Source organism: Monosiga brevicollis, genomic scaffold (genome assembly GCF_000002865.3).
Source record: "Monosiga brevicollis MX1 MONBRscaffold_4 genomic scaffold, whole genome shotgun sequence".
Taxonomy (NCBI): Eukaryota; class Choanoflagellata; order Craspedida; family Salpingoecidae; genus Monosiga; species Monosiga brevicollis.
Window position 1 is genome coordinate 170,332 of NW_001865041.1, and position 19,704 is coordinate 190,035.

The 19,704-nt window shown below is 53.9% G+C and overlaps 5 protein-coding genes across 5 annotated transcripts; 3 read left to right on the plus strand and 2 right to left on the minus strand.

Annotated features, from left to right (window-relative positions):
* The first annotated feature begins 397 nt into the window (after positions 1–397).
* Positions 398–2,479, plus strand: MONBRDRAFT_36079 (uncharacterized protein). Its single transcript, XM_001743522.1, has one exon. The coding sequence runs from the start codon at positions 642–644 to the stop codon at positions 1,809–1,811; it is 1,170 nt and encodes a 389-aa protein (XP_001743574.1). The 5' UTR covers positions 398–641; the 3' UTR covers positions 1,812–2,479.
* Positions 2,480–2,536: 57 nt separating this feature from the next.
* MONBRDRAFT_6149 (uncharacterized protein) lies at positions 2,537–4,229 on the minus strand (the record flags this gene model as incomplete). Its single annotated transcript, XM_001743775.1, has 3 exons — positions 2,537–2,919; positions 3,059–3,107; positions 4,188–4,229. 3 exons carry the CDS (start codon positions 4,227–4,229, stop codon positions 2,537–2,539), a joined length of 474 nt encoding a protein of 157 aa, XP_001743827.1.
* Positions 4,230–5,024: 795 nt separating this feature from the next.
* MONBRDRAFT_17860 (uncharacterized protein) lies at positions 5,025–7,774 on the minus strand. The gene is made up of 11 exons (XM_001743776.1): positions 7,563–7,774; positions 7,277–7,440; positions 7,063–7,181; positions 6,902–6,967; positions 6,671–6,737; positions 6,508–6,568; positions 6,307–6,427; positions 6,037–6,149; positions 5,619–5,889; positions 5,417–5,479; positions 5,025–5,280 (listed from the first exon to the last, which is right to left on the minus strand). Exons 2-11 carry the CDS (start codon positions 7,329–7,331, stop codon positions 5,206–5,208), a joined length of 1,011 nt encoding a protein of 336 aa, XP_001743828.1. The 5' UTR covers positions 7,332–7,440; positions 7,563–7,774; the 3' UTR covers positions 5,025–5,205.
* A 5,620-nt stretch (positions 7,775–13,394) lies between these two features.
* On the plus strand, positions 13,395–14,863 carry MONBRDRAFT_14904 (uncharacterized protein; the record flags this gene model as incomplete). The annotated part of the gene is made up of 6 exons (XM_001743523.1): positions 13,395–13,464; positions 13,628–13,768; positions 13,884–14,040; positions 14,122–14,304; positions 14,390–14,508; positions 14,601–14,863. Coding segments are annotated over 6 exons (933 nt in total), but the record flags the coding sequence as incomplete, so codon positions are not given.
* A 2,262-nt stretch (positions 14,864–17,125) lies between these two features.
* Positions 17,126–18,012, plus strand: MONBRDRAFT_15082 (uncharacterized protein; the record flags this gene model as incomplete). Its single annotated transcript, XM_001743524.1, has 2 exons — positions 17,126–17,540; positions 17,672–18,012. The coding sequence occupies 2 exons, from the start codon at positions 17,126–17,128 to the stop codon at positions 18,010–18,012; spliced, it is 756 nt and encodes a 251-aa protein (XP_001743576.1).
* Between the last annotated feature and the right edge of the window lie 1,692 nt (positions 18,013–19,704).

The window sequence follows — 19,704 nt, forward strand, 5'->3', positions numbered from 1 at the left end:
CACCCCCCCCCCCCCCCAGATCTCGTGTATCCCTATTGACGGGTGTGGGTAGGCCTGTCTGTCCACCGAGCCTCTTGCTTTCCATGCTATCCTCCATTCCCTGTGCCACAACTCGTGGGTCGGAACGGGAATACAGTCTTTGACTTCGTCATCGAAACTACCCAGAATACACACAACAACGACGATCGGAAACAACCTGCTCCCCGCACAGTTACTTGCCAGTCTCTGCTAGCCCCCCGCCCCAACTCACACACACACACATATCATCGCCTCCACGGTCTGACACGCAGCATACATTCTCACGCCACCGAGGCTCATTTTCCCTCCGCATCTCTTTTGACTCAAACCTCTCGCCAGATCACCCACCCAAAGCCACCTGTCCGTTTTTTCGAGTCATTTCTCGTTGATTCCGACGCGTATCCTGTGCGTTGCCATTTCCAAGCTCACTGAGCATTGTCGTGCCGTTCGCTTTCCAGCCGTCGACGCATTGCAGTTGACCAGTTTCGCCTGGCCACGGAGGAGCTGCTGCAGAGGTCTTAGCAGGCATTCACTTCGTGGTTACGATCAAGGCCGCCCCGCTCAGGCAGACATTGTCTTCCCAAGCCGAGCAATTGCTGCCGGCGCGCACAGGCCATCGCATCATGGCTGCCACATCGTCGGCTCCCAAGCCAGGCGCCGACTTGCAATCGCCGACCCTAACAATGACTGACGAGCACTTTTTCGGATCTTTGCCTCTAAAGATGCAGGGCAACTGGGCCCGCGCCTCGGGAGCCTCCGACCCATCCTCCTCCTATATCACTACGAGTCTCCCGGAGCTGCCCTTGATCAAGCCCCAAGACTCAGCCTCTGCGGGCGCAGTCCTAGATGCACCCACCATTGCTTGGTCCCATGCCATACCAGAACCTTTCAGTCCCAGCCTTGACATGGGCAACTGGTGTGGTCCTTTGTCTGCCACCCCCTTTGCCCCCGACCACAACGACGAGGCTGACAGCGACATGCTCATTCCCTATCACACGCCGACAACTGGCACCGACGTATCTGCCACCGGCACTACCCCAACAGAGGGGGGCGTTCTATTGCCGGGGTTGCCCCTTGAAGCCGTGGGCTTTGATGATTTTAATATGGATGATTCGCATGATGTATCAGACCTGGACTTTTTGACCAGCATGGCTGAGTCAGACGGACTTTCCCCCGAACAAACCCCGCTCGATCCGCCCCATTCCATCGTGGACACCAAGCAAGCAAATCAAAACGAGGCCACGGCCGCCAAGAAGCCCACCAAGCCTCGCCGCCGCCGTCGCCGCCCCGCCATTGGCGACCTACCACCAGAAAAGCAAGTTGCTCAAAGAGCAAGGGCACGCGCTGCCCTCCGACGCCGGCGAGCACGCCAGGTCGCGCAAGATGCCGTGCGCAATCATCTCTTGGCACGCGCCAATGAACGACAACGCGCCCTTCATCAAGAGCTCACGCGTCTCCATGGTCAGCGTCAAATTCTTTTGCAGTACATTATCGCCAAGCTGTCTGCGGCCTCACAACTACCGCTCAACACATCCATCAATGACATGGCCATCGCCACTGGCAACGACAAAGCCGAGAATAACATTCCCGAGATTCAGAGCGAAACTTCCACCACAACAAGTCCCAAACCCGGTCTTCTGTCACATGTTCATGAGGCCAAAGCACCAATCAACCCCAGCGCGCGTTTGCCCCTGAAGCAAGCGCTACCTGGCGGTGACATCGAGCTTACGACCGAGCTCAATTTTGCTGATCTCGAAGGCGCTAATCTAGACCAGGCCTGGAGCGCACCATAAGCCATCTGCATCGCGCTCAAGGGCTACTTGCTCCACAACCGCGGCCAAGTTGAGGCCCTTGACCTCTCCTGTGATATCACACCACAACATGGAAATGAGGACGCCGGCTTCTGAGTGAAATCGTGCGTTGCAAACTGTCAACTCCGCATAGCGGATGGGTCGGATGGTCTTTCTCTGTGCAGATAGAGGCGGGCTGCGCATAGTGTCCAAAACGTTGAAGGCCCGCTAAAATTATGCGTTCTTTGAGATCGTGGAGCTCCTTACCTTGCGAGTCTTTCATGTAAATATGAATGTAATCTGTACCGCGAATTCGCAGCGTGGCATCCTTTTCCTGGCGTGCATGACATTGATCCAGTCAGCATGAGTGAAGAGAGTTTTGCACCACTCCCACGTGCGCCCTTGTGCTCTGTTCGGGCAACGGTGCGTGTGCATGTATGTATTCCAATGTGTTTCTGCAGGCGTGTCTGCAGAAGACAAAAACCAGTGTGATTTATATCCTGATAGGCTTCTTTCCATCAGTCTGATATGGTGCGCGAGCCATATCGACTCTCCCCCTCCCTGTTATCCTTTTTGTTTTTGTCATTGCCTTGTGTCGGGCATGCTAGTTTCATTCAAGCTATACCATCCAGTCTCTGATTTGTGAGCAAAGAATCCAGCCTCTGTGCGCGCGCGCGCTTTCTCTCTCTCCCCCTCTCTCTTTTCGTATGCGCTGTCCACTCCATTCTTCATTGGAAAGGACCTTGACAAAAAAACACGCGGATGGCTTTGAGACTGACCGTAATATCTTCTGGTGCTGGCGGCTCAGTCACCCATCGCACTTCACCTCCGTCATGTAGCTTCAAGGGGTTCACCTTTAGCACTGTCAAAGCGGGGGCGTCTGCAAAGAAGCGATTGGCCACGGGTGCCACAGCGTGCGCCCGAGACATGTGTACGTAGCCGTCCTTGGCATCGAGGGCATTGCGAAGAAACCCGGGTGTGGTCGAGGTGGCTTCGTCCTCCTTGGTTGTCAGTTTGTAGACAAAGTGCGGTTGCATGCTTGCCGCTGCCATCTTGCTGCTGGCTGTACCTGTCCAGAGATTGCTGGCCCGCACAGCCGAACAGAACAGCACTGCATTGCCAAGGTTGATGAGTGGGACAAGACAGGGTCATTGGCGAGCGAGTGGAGACACGTGCGTCAAAATGGATGGCTGAGCAGAAGCTACAAGCCAAACGCCTTGTTTCATCTCCCTAGACATCTCAGACAAGACCTTCCCGGTCTTGCTGCCAATAGTCGAGGGCTTTACCGCGCACCATGAGCTGAGAGAGAGGAAAAAGAGAGAGAGAGAGAGAGAGAGGGAGAGAGAGAGAGAGAGAGAGAGAGAGAGAGAGAGAGAGAGAGAGAGAGAGAGAGAGAGAGAGAGAGAGAGAGAGAGAGAGAGAGAGAGAGAGAGAGAGAGAGAGAGAGAGAGAGAGAGAGAGAGAGAGAGAGAATTGGTTTGAGAAGAGAGAAGTAAAGAGCAAAGACACAAAGGAAAAGCACAACTACCACATGTAACAACAACACAGAGAGAGAGAGAGAGAGAGAGAGAGAGAGAGAGAGAGAGAGAGAGAGAGATGAATTGTTTTGTGAGAGAGGAGAGAGAGAGAGAGAGAGAGAGAGAGAATTGGTTTGAGAAGAGAGAAGTAAAGAGCAAAGACACAAAGGAAAAGCACAACTACCACATGTAACAACAACAGAGAGAGAGAGAGAGAGAGAGAGAGAGAGAGAGAGAGCGAGAGAGAGAGAGACGTATGTCGTGGTGGTGTATTTCGTCTGACATTGCGCGTTGCACCAGCGACAACTTTTTATTTTTTATTTTTTATTTTTTCGATTTTGGCAGCGCGACGGTCAGGGGGTTTGAAGGAAGGGCTATTCGACAGGTTGAAGACATGGTATGTCTGCGTTTGTGTTGATCTGCAGGGTGTTATCGCGTGTACGCAGAACCACGGAGACACGTGATGAGGGGTAGATTGATACTTTTTGCGCATGCAGACTGCCACTGTCGGCTCGCTTGCGCGGCGGCCTCCTCACCATCTCCTCTGGTCATGAGCGTGTAGGCTGCCAAAGGAGACAGCTATCCGAGCGCGCCCGGAGAAGCACCACCTGCCTATAGCAGCGGTACATTGTATCTCTTGAATTTGTGTTTTTCTTTTTCCTCGTTTGTTTGTGAGGCAGAGTGTACTCTTGCAGTTTTGGCCGTGTTCGTTTGTCGCGAGGTGCCGTGCTCGCTCTCGGCTCATCGAAGCGTGGTGATGTGATGTGTAGGCGCAGATGGCTCCCAATCCATCCCCACAGCCTACCCTGCCGGAATGCAGAGTCCACCTCCTCAGATGGGGTATCACAATCAACAGCCTTACCCTCAGCAGCAGCAGCCCTACCCGGGCCAACAACCACCCCATCCCATGAGTCCTGCCTCGCAAGGCTATGGTGCCCAGCCCTATGGCCAGCAGCCCTATGGCCAGCAGACCTATGGCCAGCAGCCCTATGGTCAGCAGCCACAACAGCCGTACCCAGTCCAGCAGCAGCCTGCGCAACAGGGATATGCACCGCAATCTTACCAACAACCCCACCAATCAGGTGCGCCGAGGGGGAGGTTTTGGTCTTCTCCTCTTTTTTCTTCATTCCCCTGCGCAGTTTGCCGTTTTGATTCGTACATCACGCTCGTGGCGTTTTCCTTCTTCTGGCTCATTGCCTTCCCTACAATGTCTTTCCTCCAATGTCTCAGGCCTGTCAAGTCAAGATCAAGCCACAGCAGCCCGACGGCAACGAGAGCGAGACCAGGACCGAAAGATCATGGGCTTGATCTGTGGTGGCTTTCTATGCTGCCTCTGTGTGGGCACTGATCGGGCCGCCAACATGGGCACAGCTTGCCTTGATCGCCTCCTCTGCATGGACGTTCACTGCTGGGGCTTTTAAACCAGTCTTTGTGTGGTCTTCCATGCGTTGCGTTCAATGCCCGGTGTTTGCACATCATGCCGTTCTCATCTTGACACATGTGTGCCTTCTTCTTGATGGCCGGGCCTTTGCATCTGTAGTTTCGTGTTGTCACAGCCGCCCTTGTTCGTTGTCAAGTTTCATATACCATTTGTCCTGGGGTGGTATGTAGATGTGTATGTGGGTGTGGCATTCTTCTGGTCCTTCACCAACCAATTCAACACCTTTTTATTTCAACAATCAAACCAGGTTCATGGCCCGGAATTCAGAATTTCGATTAGAATGATCCAAGCGAGTGTTCGGGCGTGTGAGCGAACGCACAGGATGATGGTCTTGAGAGTGGTTCCTTAAATACATGTCAAGGACCGTCCATAGACACGTTGGCAGACGCACTAGGGGCTTTCGGCCAGACCATCAGAAGCCACACAGGCTCAGGGCCTCTCATCGGTGATTTGAATAGATCGGGGCCAGATTAAAGTCCGTCGTGGGTTGATGGTGCAACATGCTGCGACAGATCTAGTCACAGTCCAAGCAGACCATCAAGGGCGTGGCGAATAAGGATTATGCGACCCGCCTTGCCACACAGGCCCGACTTTTAACGACAATGGGTGCTCGGGCACGTCGAACAGTAGCAATGCGCCTGGTGTCTGACCTGTACAAGTCGTTTTTGCGCCTCTGGTGCTTCGTGGTAGGGTGCATAAGTATCAAGACCATCCTGCTCGAAAGGAGGTGGGTGGCCACGTGCACATTGCAATCGTGAGCTTCTGATGCCAGCTTCAACCCCAGCTTGTCACACAGCATCACATCCCTTGTTCGAGTCATGAGCCTGCTCCGGTACTTTCCAATGACATTACCTGTAGCTTGAGCGTGAGCGTGTCGTAGTTTTCGCGCACAACTGTCAAAACATTTTCCGGCGACGGCGGAGCGCCACTGTGGAGCTGCGACCAAGCATCGATCTTAGGCGCAAAGTGTCCAATAATGGCACGAATGTTGATCAGGCTGGTAGCTAAACGCCCGGCCGCAGTAGCATAGGTGCCCGCAGTTCGGGAGTGGCGCTTGGCTAGCTCAAACAAGGTATCAAACGCGTTGCGCTCCCGAATCAGCTCATAGTACAGCTGATCATAGCTAAGCGGCCGATCGTTCACATGTTGCAATAAAAATAAAGAGTCAGGATTTCGAGCCGTCACAGGCTGCGAGCGAGAACTCAAGGCATCATGACAACGCAATAGCAAAACTTGGAAAGTGCAGAACAGAAACGCTCGGGTGCCTCACCTGTCGGGGTCTGGCAAAAACGTGTCGCCATAAGTGACAAAGAGGTTGTAAATGACCACCACTTGGCGGGCAAGGTCATACACGTCAAATTGCTCCTCAAGAGTGCTTGCGTGCTGCCAAGGCATGGTCGACCCAGCGCACGAGTTGCGCACACACAGATACACACAAGTGAGAGAGGGGTCACAGAGTCATGGAGGCGCGCATGCTGCTACATCGCATCGCCGCGCGTTGGATTGATAAATGTTCAAATTGCCCATCACCAAAACCTACAGCGACGATAAAACGTAGTAAGGCGGCAAGTGCATTCCATAGTTGTTGCCACTTGAAGTTGAGGCGAACGCGGCTGTGCTTCTCGAAGCAGAGCAAACGATGAATGATCTGTAGAGTCAAGCTGCGACCAAATGACAGAACATGACGGGTCGGTGAGCACCAGCAGGTTTGCACCTGTCACGACGACATGCGCAAGCGTACCCAAACTGCTCCACATTCAAACTTTTCTTCATGTGGCTCATGAGCAGTTCGATTGCCACGTCTACCAAGGAAAGCGCGTCGAGTTGAGCCGGCCACCCGGGAAAACAGCTCAACACGGAAGACCTGCTTCGGGATCGTTGCATATGCAATGGTGGCCACTTACCAAAGATCATCTTGGCCATGGCACCATCATCCAACTGCACGACTTGTGCGGTGCGGTGGCGCATACCCTGATATCCAACATGCACATTATTAGAGGAGAAACGGTGTTAAAGAAAGCCTCAAGCGGAATCAATCAACTTTGAAGAGATGCAAAAGAGGAACGCAATGTAACAATGGAAGACCGCCCCTTCTATGCCAAGGCAGAACAAGGCAAGCATGCCTTTGAACGAACCGATTGAAACATGAAGACAGGGACCTTGACGTTGGGATCGTGGTAAAAGCGGTTGCAGTTGTCTCGCTTTCGGAAGGAAAAAGATGCGGTTGTGGTCATGAGTGGGCGAGGTGCCACATCTCGAAGCAGAGCAGGAATGAACATGTCAAGGCGAAGCGCACCTCGCAAGAGATGGTGACGATTTGCAGTGCAAGTTGGGCATAGTGGTGTTGCTCCTCCGGGGCTGTATCTTGAATCATGAAGGATATGAACGTCAAGAGTGTGCCCACAAGATTGGTAGCTAGTTCAAGTGCAGTCGGGCAAAGCTTTCGTCGTGAGGATGGGGCGACATTTGGAAGCAGGGGCTTGCTTGCAGCGGCTGTTTTTGGGTCCTACCAGGGGTATCAATGCTGGCTTCACCATCTTCACCATGGGGGTCGGGGCGGCGCATTTGCTCGGCAAGCTCCGTGTGTGAGAGTACGGTGGCGGCTGCCTCCGAGTTGAGGACAACCAATTGGTAAAGCAGCAGCAGGCAGCACACGTGGACTGGTTTGGCATGCCTGTTTGTGGTTAATGCCACGGGCACAACAACGTTAGCTAACGTCGCACTCAAAGGGCTCCAGACATTGACATGCACCCGGAGTAGCTGCATGCTATGCCTTCAAGGAAGGAAGAGACGTACCGCACGGGAGGGTCGCTGACTGGTGTAAGAATATCTTTGAGTAGATTTCCAAAAGAGCTAAAGAGGCTGGTGGCAGCGGAAGGTGGGCTACCGCAGAGGGCAATCCACTTGCGATTGCGGCGGGAAAGCTGGTCCACCAGCACTTCACCAAGGCCATGCAACGTCACGGGTTCACTCAGGGCCCGGAGAGCTTCAGCGTAAGGGTTTTCGCCTTCCTGGCGTTGATACTCGATCATAAGCGCCAACACCTGGCAAGTGGTGGCGCCCAGAAAGGCACGAACTTCGGCCGACGTGAAGCTCTGCTCAGAAGAAGAGAGAAGGCACACAAAATGAATGCTCAAGCACAGAGGGTATATGTGTGGGTCGCAGGCGTGATGCGAAATCTGGGAACAGGCTGTCAGGCACTGTGGGTATACGCACTTGGAGCAGCTCGTGAGCCAAAGGCTCGCGCATCAGATATTGCAAAAAGGGGTTTTCGTGAACGTTTTCTGTGGCAGTGACCAGTACGAGCAGCACTTTCAGCGCCAAATCGTGCAGTAACATGGGTGCTTCAGCAACCATGTTGTACTTGAGGCCCTGAATGAGCTTCTGTGACAGAGCCAGGAGAAACCGGGCAGTCAGAATTGACCACGGCGAGAACGCTGTGATGCATGTCAGCAACGCGTGCGAGTGTTTCGCGGGTTTAAGGCTGGTTGGAAAACGCACGTGAACTTTGGAGTCGGCATCCTTGGCCCCAAAGAGGGTGGGAATGAGCTCAAGACCCTTCTGTGAAGCGCAAGGGGTGGGTGGACAAGGGATTGTTGGCAAGCAGGGGACGAATCGGCCATGATCAGTCTGTACGCTGCACACGCCAGGGCGAGGGGAGGGGGAAGAAACAGTGACTCGAGTGGCTTTTACCATGGTCAGATTCTTTTCGAGCATGCCTGTCAACAAGACGCCAAGAGTCTGTTGATCCATTGGCCAAGAGGACAAGCGGACGGGTGAGCGTAAAAAGATGGCAATCATCATCACGGGTCGGGTAACCTGTTTATCCCACGAGCGAGAGTCATTGTCGGCAGGGTAAAGACGTACACAAAAGGCATTGGCGATGCGAATTTCATTGCCGTCGGTGAGTTTGAGGATACATTTACTAATAAGCACCTGGACAATGGGCTGTGCGGTGGCATGGGAGGAAAGCAGGGGTGGGGCAGGGCCAAAGCGTGAAATCCTCACGTCAATGCAGAGGGGCGTGCGTGCGTCTAGCTTGAGGCCAGTGGGGAGACCAGCAGGATAAGGGCGGTGCAGTGGGAAGGGGTTGCGTACCACGACTTGAGGGGCTTGGTCAATATCCCACTCGTCCACGAGCGTGGCTAGACTGGTCGAGTTGACTTTGAGCAGGAAAAACTCATCCCAAAACTGGGGACGCTCGGCGCCTGGATTGCCACCGGTCCAAAGGGTGTGATAGATTTGGACAACTTTGGAAGGGGGCAGGTTACGCTCGTGGCCGACGCTAGTTTTGAGCAGGGCACTGGGAAGATCGCGTGTGGCCACGGCATCTAGAGCCGAGGCGTCGACTTCTCCAGATGGATCAACCCTGGGTGGAGCAGGAGCAGCCACGCCCGTGGCCACTGCTGGATCTGCCATGGCGTCGATATCTGACTGTGCAAGCACCCAAATAGGGAGAGGGCCCGAGGTTGACTGAGACCGAAGCGCTTAGCAAAGTGTCCCAAGCACGAGGCAGGTCAGACGCTGATGTCAATGCCCACCACGCAATCAAAAGCAAAAGGGGTCGATTTGGCTTTTGCTTTCGCCTCGCTGCTTGTCCAGATGGCAGAACCAGCTGCCCAGACCGGGATACAGAGGGGGTTTGAGAAGCAACACAAGGCAAAGTCGGCACTGCCAGCTGCAGCGGAGCACCCCCCACCAACTGTCGCGTCGCACTTTTTTTTTTTTTTTTGCTGTTTCTCCCCGTGCCTGAGCAAGCGTAGCGTACCAAATGTAAATGATGACAATTGTGGGGGTCAAGTTGTGAATGCGGCTACACCTTGACCGATGGAATGTCAGACGCTTCGGACTGGATGACGTGCACTCGAATTGTCTTTTTTTTTTTATTATTGAGCTGATGTCAGCATTTCGCTCGTGCGTTGTCGTGGGCAGCTGCTGTGTGATCGGTTGCACACAAGATTGAGCAAGCAAACCCTGGGCGAATGCTGATGTTGGGTGCCAAACGGCAGAACGTCGCGATCGACGGCGCCTGTCGTCGAGGCAAAAAACAAAACAAAAACCAACCCCGAAGAGAAAGTCAAGGATCCATTGCAATGCCCGCCACCATGGCGAATAGAAAAGCCGTAAGACACGAGTGTGTTCTGAGCCGAGGCGCTTTTACAAAAGAAGTCGGCTAGAAGTTGAATTCTTGGAAAGAGTGTGCCACGGTCTAATGTCGAAGAAATGGAAGCCCTTTGATGGATGCAGTGTGTTTGTATTTCGCGACCGAACACATTTTGCTCGGCTCATTCATTACCACGCCAGCTGCCGGCGTTCTTGGCTCGGCATCATAGACCCTGGTCAGGACACGATTGATCCACTCATGTGCTCGAGTGGCGGTGGGGCACGCATTTTGGTGTAGTGGGTGCCAAAAAAGCCAGCCAGCCGGGTTTGGCGGTGCGTCAAGTGGTGGCCACGGTGGCGATTATCATGCTTGGCTGTTCTTTCATGCTCTGGCGGCGGTCACCGGTCAATGGTGGGAGCATGTTGAGGCCCAAAGAAAGAAAAGCTGTCATGGCATTGTTAATGCTGAATTCTAATCCTCCCGGGGCACTCCTATGGGACCAATGTGCTAGAGGCTCGAGGACGGCGTGGTCGGCAATACTTCGGACGGGGTCGAAGGGGGGCGGGTCTGCTTTCGCGCTCACCTATTTCTCTGTGGTTGTTATTGCACTCTGTGAGCCTTGTGCCGAAGATGATGCATGGGATGGTCATGAGCTCGACGACACAAGGGGAGATGATGCTTTGACGACATCGGACCAACAGGGATTGAGACCAAAGTCGTACTCGCGTTGCTTCTGTTCAAGTTTCCTTTGACGTCTAACTTGTCCGCCCTCCTGCTCTTGGGGAACTTCGTGCCCTTGATGCTGCAGTCGCCGCATGATCACTCACCCCTTGTTGGTCAAAGCCATGGACGGCTTTCCCTACGATACCCCTCGAGTACGACTTGCCATTCGACCAAGTCTGTTTGTCTTCCCCTTCTCTTTCGGCTATGGTTGGCCAGGGGCAACCCCCAGCTCTGCCTGCCCTGCCCTACCCTACAGACAAACCGGCGCGGTGTGGTTGCCTCTGATGCCGGATCACTGGGTCCCACCTGTCAAAAAAAAAAAAAAACACCGTCATAACATTCACCTGCATGACTCGCTCAAGCGACACCATCTTCTGAGGGGCAGGCACACAACTCTTGCGGCCCCTCGTCGAAGCGCACGGATGATGAGTAGCGACCGAATCGAGTACGTTTTGCTTGCGAATGCGATCGTGCCTCCCCGACCAAACAAAACCAGTGTAAACGAATCAAAAACAAAAATCAGCCATCAAACAACAACAACAACAGCAAGAAGATCGGATGATGAAACATCCCCAAAGGTGTGCTCCTCTTCACTAAGCTTGACTGTTTTTTTTTACCCCCTGCGACAAAAGAAAAGGAAGAAAGAGAAGCAAAACCACACAAAAGGCGACACACTGTAACGTGCAGTGTATGTGTGTGTGTTTGCTGTCAAGTGTGTATGGTAGTGGCGTAGTGTGTTATGTGTGGGGTGGGGGTGGGGGTGGTTGGTTGGTTGGTCGTGGGTTGGTGCCGGTTTGTCTTTCACATCTCTCTCTCTCTCTTCTTCCCTTGTGTTTTGTGGGCAAAGTCACTTTTCCAACTCAGTGGGACTTTGCCCTCTCTGCTCTTTTGGTGTCTGTGTCTGTGTCTGTGTGTCTCTCTCTCTCTGTATGTATGTATCTGTGTGGTGTGTCTCTCTCTCGTTCGGCATCGCCTCCGTTCCCGTTCCGTTGGGTCCCCTTCCGCCTTGTCCCGGCTCTCTCCGGGCTGTCCCGCTGAGCCTTGTGCCAGTGTCCCCCTGTAGATTTTTGAGTTGAACAGGGATACACACTTGGATGTTGGGTTGACTGCACACACTCAACTCAACGAACCCTCCGCCTCCTCTTGCTTCTGCGCGCGCGCGCGCTCTGCCTCTCTTCCCCTCTCTGCCTCTCTCCCTCCCTCTCTCTCTCTCTTGCCCGACCCTTCTTCGTTCTTTCGGCGTTGGTCACCGGCACCCGGGCCTTGGGGGCAACCGGACCTTGTTGTCACGCGTCATCCCCATTGAACCGTTTTGACGGCGACAAGGAAAAAAAAAAGCCATCATTCCATCGTCAACCTCACTCCTCTTTTTCCGGGAGTTAGCTCGACGGGCCTTGATCAATCGATCCATCGTCCCCTCCTCTCCCAAAACATTCTCAATAGGTAAGACCACATCCCCTGCCACTCTGAAGGCTGCGCCGCGGCAACGATGGGTGCACATCTGGCTGCCACCCTCAACTAAAGACAGCCACCCCCACAAACCCCTCTTCGTCATCTGTTTTCTTGAGTTCGCTGGTCAACACCTTCCCTCTTCGCGTCACCCCACTGCCCCGACCCTCAAGGCCCTCGACCTTCCAATCTTTACTGACAAGGCTGTAATTTGCTCCACTCATTCAACCTTCTTCTTCCCTCATCTGCCCGCCCCTTCTACAGCCGTGTGCCATCTGCCTTCTGCCTCAACTTGTTGGTTTAAATCTCGCATCAACCCGTGATCTCCGCTGAACATGCCCTCGTCTTGACATATCCCACGCAGTACAAGCAGTCTGGTATGCCTGCGCTTCCTGGCTTCTCTTGTCTTCCATGCCATAGCGCTATACATACATTTGTCTCTTCCCGAGTTCTGTCTAGGTGCCGGGCTGATCTCTCATCCCCACACGCCTTCCCTTGCTGCCAGTAGTACTGGCGGAAGTTGGGGAGCACGCGCACAAGATCAGGTGTTGTTTTATTCCTGATTCTCGTGCCTTGATCTGGGACCCAATCCACATGCTGATTGATCGTCGCCCGAGCAAGCCGTCCATCGGCGCCGGGCTGCAGACGACGCACACCGCTGGCATGGGCTCCACGGAACCCCTTCCTGCAAGCTCCACCAGCCCCAAAGTACCGGCCATGGCCGCTGAAAGCAGGCACACACCCACCCCGTCCCTACCGGACAGCCACACCCTCTCTTCAAACGAATCGAGCCGCCACGGCAGCCGGCGCAACAGCATCGCCAACGAGCCTCGTACCCCTTCCCCTTCCCCCTCCCCGCGCCCACAGCCACCCCCCTTGGCTGGAGGCTCATCCTCCCGCCGAGGCTCAGCAGCCCGCCGCTCTTTCTCCCGCACCGGTCATCGACCCGGCCATCGCTCTCCCTTTAGTCCCCAACCCAGCACCCCCCAACCTGATTTGCACACCGGCTCTAGCGACGAGGACTCAACATTGGACGTCCTTCAATCCACTTCCCCGGCTTTGCCCGAGCACGAGCCCGTCGTTCGACACCGATCCAATTCTCGGCGCACCTCCAGCAGCCCAGCCAGTGCGCACACCGTGCGCCCTCCAGCCCTTTGCTACGATGAGCCCACCACTCTCAACGACGCGCGTATGTCAATCCTTGACCCAACCTTGCAAACACATGTGATTCTTTCCGCACCCCGCCCAGCCCCTGGTCACTCACTTTTTTTTTTCGGTGTCTGATTCCTCGTTTCCGTTGTCGTATACCAGGGGCCTCGACGGCATCTCCGTCAGATGAGTTGCATGAATACTTCAAATTCAGCCGAACACTTGGCGAGGGTGCCTTTGCCAAAGTCAAGCTGGCGACCCACGTTGAATCTCGTGCGTTTCATGGCTTTGGCCCCATCAATAAAGGAAAAACAAAAACAAAAGAATTTCGGTCGCACCTGCCCTGGGCTCATGGGCTTGCTCCGTTCCACATCATTCCTGCTGCAAACATGACCCGCTTCACTCACCACCGGTTGTGGATGGCGTGCTGTCACAGAAATCCGCGTTGCTGTCAAGATTATTGACAAGGCTGCCATCAAGGAAGACTATATTCGCAACAACCTCCATCGCGAAGGCAATCTTTTGAAAATCCTCGCTCACAAGCACATTGTCAACCTCTTCCAAATTATTGAAACTGGTACGTGTATATAAGTCACAAGGCGTGAGGGAAAAAAAAAGGATTTTTCTCAATGACAAGCGGAGTCTGCCAAGCCTGTTGTGCCTCACCACCACCTGTCGTTAACACTGTGCAGAGAATCAATATTGCCTCGTGACCGAGCTGGCCGAACGCGGTGAGATCTTGGAGTATATCGTCGCCCATGGTCCTTTGAACGAGAAGGAGGCTCGCAAATACATACGGCAGATGATTTCGGCTGTCGACTTTATGCATCAATCTAAAGTTGTGCATCGGTGCGTCTGCGCCGAACTTGCTGGGTACCGGATGCCTCAGCCACCTCACTCGGCTCGTTATGCATGTATGCCCATCTGCAGGGATTTGAAAGCTGAGAATTTGCTCTTGGATCATGACCTCAACCTCAAAATTGTTGACCTGGGTTTGGGCAATTCAATCGCTGACAAGGACTTCTTGCGCACACAGTGCGGAAGCCCCGCCTACTCAGCTCCCGAGCTTCTTGGCGGCAAAAAATATAACGAGAAAGTTGACATTTGGAGCATGTGCGTGCAGTTGCCTTGCTTTCACGCACACTGGGATGCATCGAACCATGGAGTCACTCACTTGTCTGCTCGTCGCAATTTGCAGTGGAGTAAATTTGTATGCCATGCTAACCGGCAAGCTGCCATTTCCAAGCCATAACGTCACAACTTTACATGCTCTTATTTTGGATCAAGCCTATGATGTTCCAGATCACTTTTCCCCTGGTTTGTGCGCTTTCGATGCCCGCACCGCGTCGATGCTGGTTGGACCACCGTACTTTGCCCGTCTTTTCTCAAGCCCGCGACACGTGTCGTAGAGCTCGTTGATTTACTGAGCCGCATCCTAACTGCCAAGCCGAAGGATCGAATCTGCATGTCCGATCTGCGAGCCCATCCATGGATTATTGCTGGTGCGTGCTTCTTCTTACGAGATGCGCTCGCACGTGTCTGCCTTGGTCTTGCTTGTTTTCTTCTTCTTCCGCCTCTCCTCTTCTGTTTTCTTGATATCTCTGTGGTTCACTGGCGCTATGAAGCTGTCTCAATACCAATGTCCTCTGATTTCTTTCACATTTTACTTTGATCAGGTGGTCCTATGAGCTCCGAGGTACTTGAGCCCCGCCGAGAGGCCAAGGACTTGGATGATGATGTGATCCACTACATGTGCAATGAGGTTTGTGCTTAAACCTGGTTATTGTCTGAAGGCTCCATCCTTTTATTCTAGATTTGCCGCGCTGGTCGCTCACTTTGACACTCATAATGTGTTTTTTTTTTCTCCTTTTTTTTTTCTTTTCCTCCCTCCAGCTGGCCTATACACGAGATGAAGTTGTGGAGGCCGTCTTGGACGAGCGCTTTGACAGCACACACGGCTGCTACAATATTTTGATGATTGAAAAGAGACGTGTTGGTCGGCCTGGCGCCCGCCGCGATGCGATCATGGCTCAACGCCAGCAGCGCATGCGGCGCAGCCAAACGGAAGGGCACTTGGCGCAGTCGCACTTGCATGAAGGTGTGATGCCTCGGCGTGGAAGTGACCGGGCCGCCGACCGTGGACCTCGGCGCATTCGTCGACTCTCGCTTTCTCAGCCGATCAATCTGGCCAAAGAGGACACTGTGCATCAGGCCGGCCAAGCTGGCAACGTGACTCAGACGACGACCCAAACAAGTCGATCCAGCGCACGGGGGCGTCATGACGTTGCGCCTCGAGCAGAATCACCTGGCTATCGCCGCAATTCTCTCTCCAGCCTCAATCACTTACGTCGCACCGCGACTACTAATGTGCCCACCGCCGGCCCCGTGAGTCGGCGTACGAGTGATTCAACAGTGGCCACAGCCACTTCGCCCAGCAGTGAGCATCAGAGTGGGGGTGACTCTCGCCATCAACGCCTGTCGGATATGCTGCATTCCACCTCGCCTCGGGTTCGTTCGGGCTCATTGACGATCAGCGCCCATCGACCCCGCCGCAACACCGGGACCTGGGCAGAACCTGCTTCCGCCCACAAACCGGCTGGGACGTCTTCCAACGGGCATGGTCACGGAACTGGTGGCGCCGAGCCGCTTCCCTCCATCATGCGGCCGCGCACGGACAGCTTGTCTCGTCTCTCCCGCCAGCCCTCCAGCCCCGTTTCGGCAGGAAACGTGGATTCTGAGCGCCCCCTTAAGGTCAATGCCATGCGTTATCCGTTGTCTCAGAAGATGGTGTCTGCCAAAGACCCACGAGAGATCTTTGGACAACTTTTGCGTGCATTGGAACATCTGGGGCTGGTAGCCCAGGCAATGCGTGACCCCATGTTAGCTGTTCGGGCCACCAAGAACGATTTGGTTCTAGAGGCTGAGGTGGTTAAAGTTCCACAGCTGTCGCTGCATGGCATTCACTTCAAGCGCTTACGTGGCGAGACGTACGAGCACCGCGAGATTTGCACACGCTTGATTGATTTGTTGGACATGTGAGGACCGCGCAACATGCACGAGGCTCTTCCTCACACGCACAGGCTCTCAATGCGTGGTGTCGCCCTTCCTGTTTGCGTGCTTTGTTTGTTTGTTTGTTTGTTTGTGGCTGGCATCCCTTTTCGGGCTTTGCCCAGTATCAGAAAGCGTGCATTGATTGATGCCCCTCCCGCCCCAATGGCCCTGATTTAGTCGACTTGTTTGTGTTTCTTGTTTTTGACCGTTGCCGTTGTGCCTCTTGGTTTCATTTTTCGCTAATAGCCGACCTTGTAATGGTACGCGCATGCCAGTTTTGTTGTTTCAAAGTTCGTGTGTCTGCAGCTCTTGTTCTACCAGTACTAACATTGGCTGGGCGGCTCTTTGCCGCCTATTCTACACATGCCCATACTCGGCCGCACTTGGCTCTATTATCCCCCGTTTTTTAAATCGAGCCCCTCTAACAAAGACAGTCCTGTCTGCTATCATTTGCACGTCTGAATCCATTTGCACATCTCACATCTCGCTCAAGTAGTGGGGAAAAAAAAAATCTGAATCACAGTCTTTCATTTTTCGTTTTTTTTCCAACAAGCACGTTTTTTTTTTTTTTTTTTTCCCTCGCCAAGTGCAACCTTCTCGCGCTGGCTAGTCCCAGCTCTTTCAAGCCCGGGCCACCGGCACAGAGCTGACGTGGCAGGATAGCATCAACGTAGAGCATTGCTCTGGCTCAAGGTTGCCTGAAGATCACCAAGCGATATGCTTGTGCTTCACTCAGAGCGTGGCCCTCCAGCGGAGCATTAGGTTCGGCTTGAGGCCCTTCAGGCTGCTCTCAACTGCATTGTTGCTCTGTGAGCGGCCAAACGAGACACCTGCGTGTGAAAAGGAGCTGTAGGGTAGCCCATTCTCCGCAGCGTGAAACAAAATGAGTATCGTGGTGGCACTAGGTCACTTTTGTGAGCAGCATGGACCACGCGTCGTGTATACCACGCAGTCTTTTCACTCGAGCCAGCCGGATGACATGCTGGAGGAGCAGGGCACTGGCTTGGAGATGACACCGGTGGTCGAGTATGCCACGCCCACACCTTTGGGCACGCCGGGTCCACCGGGTTTGATGTCAACCCCTCGTCGAACAATCGGGTCGGCCTCCACCGTAGTGCCCACCTCCGATCATAGTTGCTGTGCTGCATGCGGTTGGCGAGTCCACAGCCCTGGCTTCATCAGCTACGATCACGATGCTGCTGCCTCCTATGTCAGCCGGCACCACCCTACTCGGCCAGAGGTCTACAGCATTCTTCGACAGGCATGCCTTCGTGCTCTTTCATCCGAGGTGTGTGTGTGTGTGTGTGTGTGTGTGTGTGTGTGTGTGTGTGTGTGTGTGTGTGTGTGTGTGGGTGCCATCGCGTTTCCAGTCGCTGCGATGCCTCCACTGATCAGTGTTGAACCGCGGACCTTGATTAGGTGGTGCAAGATCGTCATGGTCCTCTCATCTTTGGTGACCAAGAGCACGGGTTTTGCTTCAGCTATAATTTCACAGTTGCTGATCCCGATGCGCGCGGCGGCCTACGTCAATACTGCTTTCTTCTTTTAATGAGCGACATTCTGCGACTGGTGGCTTCATGGCACTTTTTACGCCACCATCTCCAGATCCTCATACGGGACATGACTTCCAAGGTGCGCCATCGTCCAAGATATCTTCATACAACCCAAAGCTTTGGCCGTGTCCAGATTTCTCCAACCGATGGCTTTTGCCCCGTGATACGATGGGCTCTTTGGTTGCTTGTTTGCAGGCCGAGAGGTTGGCCCGATTGAAGCAAAACAGCTCCGTCACCTCGTGAGTGTTGCTTTTCTCTTCCTTATTTCACGTGAGCAAGGGAGATCAGTTGCTCCGGTTGGGCCAGCCATGTCTTGCGTGCTGCTGTACCCATGTCATCACTGAGCCACCCGGCTGGGGGAACCACTAGACCTCCATCGACGCCGACCCGGCATCAACACCGACGACGGGCGGCTGCCAAACCTTTGGCTGATCTCATCGAGCACGAAGCACTTGAAACAGACCTACACTCTTTTTTGGCCTGGTTATTGCGGGTTGGTATCTGCCACTTCCTGAACCGTGGTCTTGAATGTAGTCTGAGCCTTGCGACTACTCATCAGTGCGCTTGCTTGCTCTTTCCAACCCACTTCAGAATTGTCAAACGCGGCTCTTTGAGCGGCAGTTGGAAGGAGGCAGTCTCCTGGGCCACACCGCTGTACCTCAAGACGTGGGTCAGGCTGACGCACCACATTCATTATCCTCCTCCCCCACTGCCATGGCCGATGGAAGCTCGCCATCCCCTTTTGGCAGTGTCGCTAGCATGCACACTCCATCATTTGCCTTTGATCTTGCAAGCCTGCAAAGTGTATGTATGATTGCAAACACACCGTCTCTAATGGTAGTCTGGAGCATTCCTCCGTATACTCCGAGGGTACATGCGACCTGAATACTTTGAATGCGTTTAGGTGTACAACGCACTGGGTGCCGATGGGTTTCGGATTGCCGCCCAGCACGTCGTGGTGGGAAGTCAGATCGTTGCAGCCGGCTCGCAAGTACGTCAAAAGCAGCGCTTCTTGAGCCAGATTCACCCCCTCAAACATCGTCTCACTTCTCTGGCATGGGCGCAGACACAGCTGGTCAACGCTGTCCTGCTTCAAATGATGACGTTACTGCCAAAGCATTGCATCACGGTTACGCTCAACGCTAGCACGTACCAGCCACCCTTTACCGGAAACTTTTTGGTTTGTATCCACACATTGTCGTCTAACACCTGACACACAGCATCGGGTGCCCGATTTGACCTTGTGGTTGCTGCTTTTTGCAGGGTCTTGCGGCGAATGTCGACATTCCAGAGCAGTTGGATATGGAGACGACACTTTGCATTCGCTTTGACGAGCCACAGCCCGACGACAGCTTTGTCAGCCGTAAGCAACCCCTGCCCCCTGCCTCCTCCTTCTCCCCTTGAACTGAGTGTATTTGTTCTCGGAATCGGTCCACATGATCAGTGTGATACAGACGCGCTGTGGGATTGGGACAGAGCGTCAGTTGACTTGATACCATGGCCTTGCTATCATTGCTTTTAGGCCTTTCTGAGGAAGATAGCTGTGAAGCCCTTCCAATTAGTGTCACGGTTCTGGGGGATGCACCGGTCCCACGGCACACGCTGAGCATCGTTCAAGAGGTGATGCACATGTTGTCACAGTCTATATCTGAGGTTCGGACCCATGCCGTAGCCAATTGTAGAACGTGTACCCTGAGTGCACTGAGCAAACTTGCTGTTCCATGCACGATCCCACCCAGGAGGCGCAAGAGCAATGGCTAGTTGTCATTCGTGAGAAGTGGACTCGCTTGGCGCGCCTCTACTTTGCCTTGTCGCGAATGCCCAACCGAAAAGGCTCGGATGAAGACATTGCTCAGGCAAGACCGATCGATTCTGCTTTGCTTTCTCCACCGCCCCCCCCCCCCCCCCC

Excerpts from the sequence above, each read along its gene's own strand:
- MONBRDRAFT_17860 (XM_001743776.1), bottom strand. The coding sequence starts at position 7,331 with ATGCGCCGCCCCGACCCCCATGGTGAAGATGGTGAAGCCAGCATTGAT. Across the intron at positions 6,428-6,507 it reads TTGAATGTGGAGCAGTTTGG|CTTGACTCTACAGATCATTC; the intron begins GTACGCTTGCGC and ends ATTTGGTCGCAG. Across the intron at positions 5,890-6,036 it reads TTTTTGCCAGACCCCGACAG|CTATGATCAGCTGTACTATG; the intron begins GTGAGGCACCCG and ends TCGGCCGCTTAG.
- MONBRDRAFT_36079 (XM_001743522.1), top strand. The coding sequence starts at position 642 with ATGGCTGCCACATCGTCGGCTCCCAAGCCAGGCGCCGACTTGCAATCG.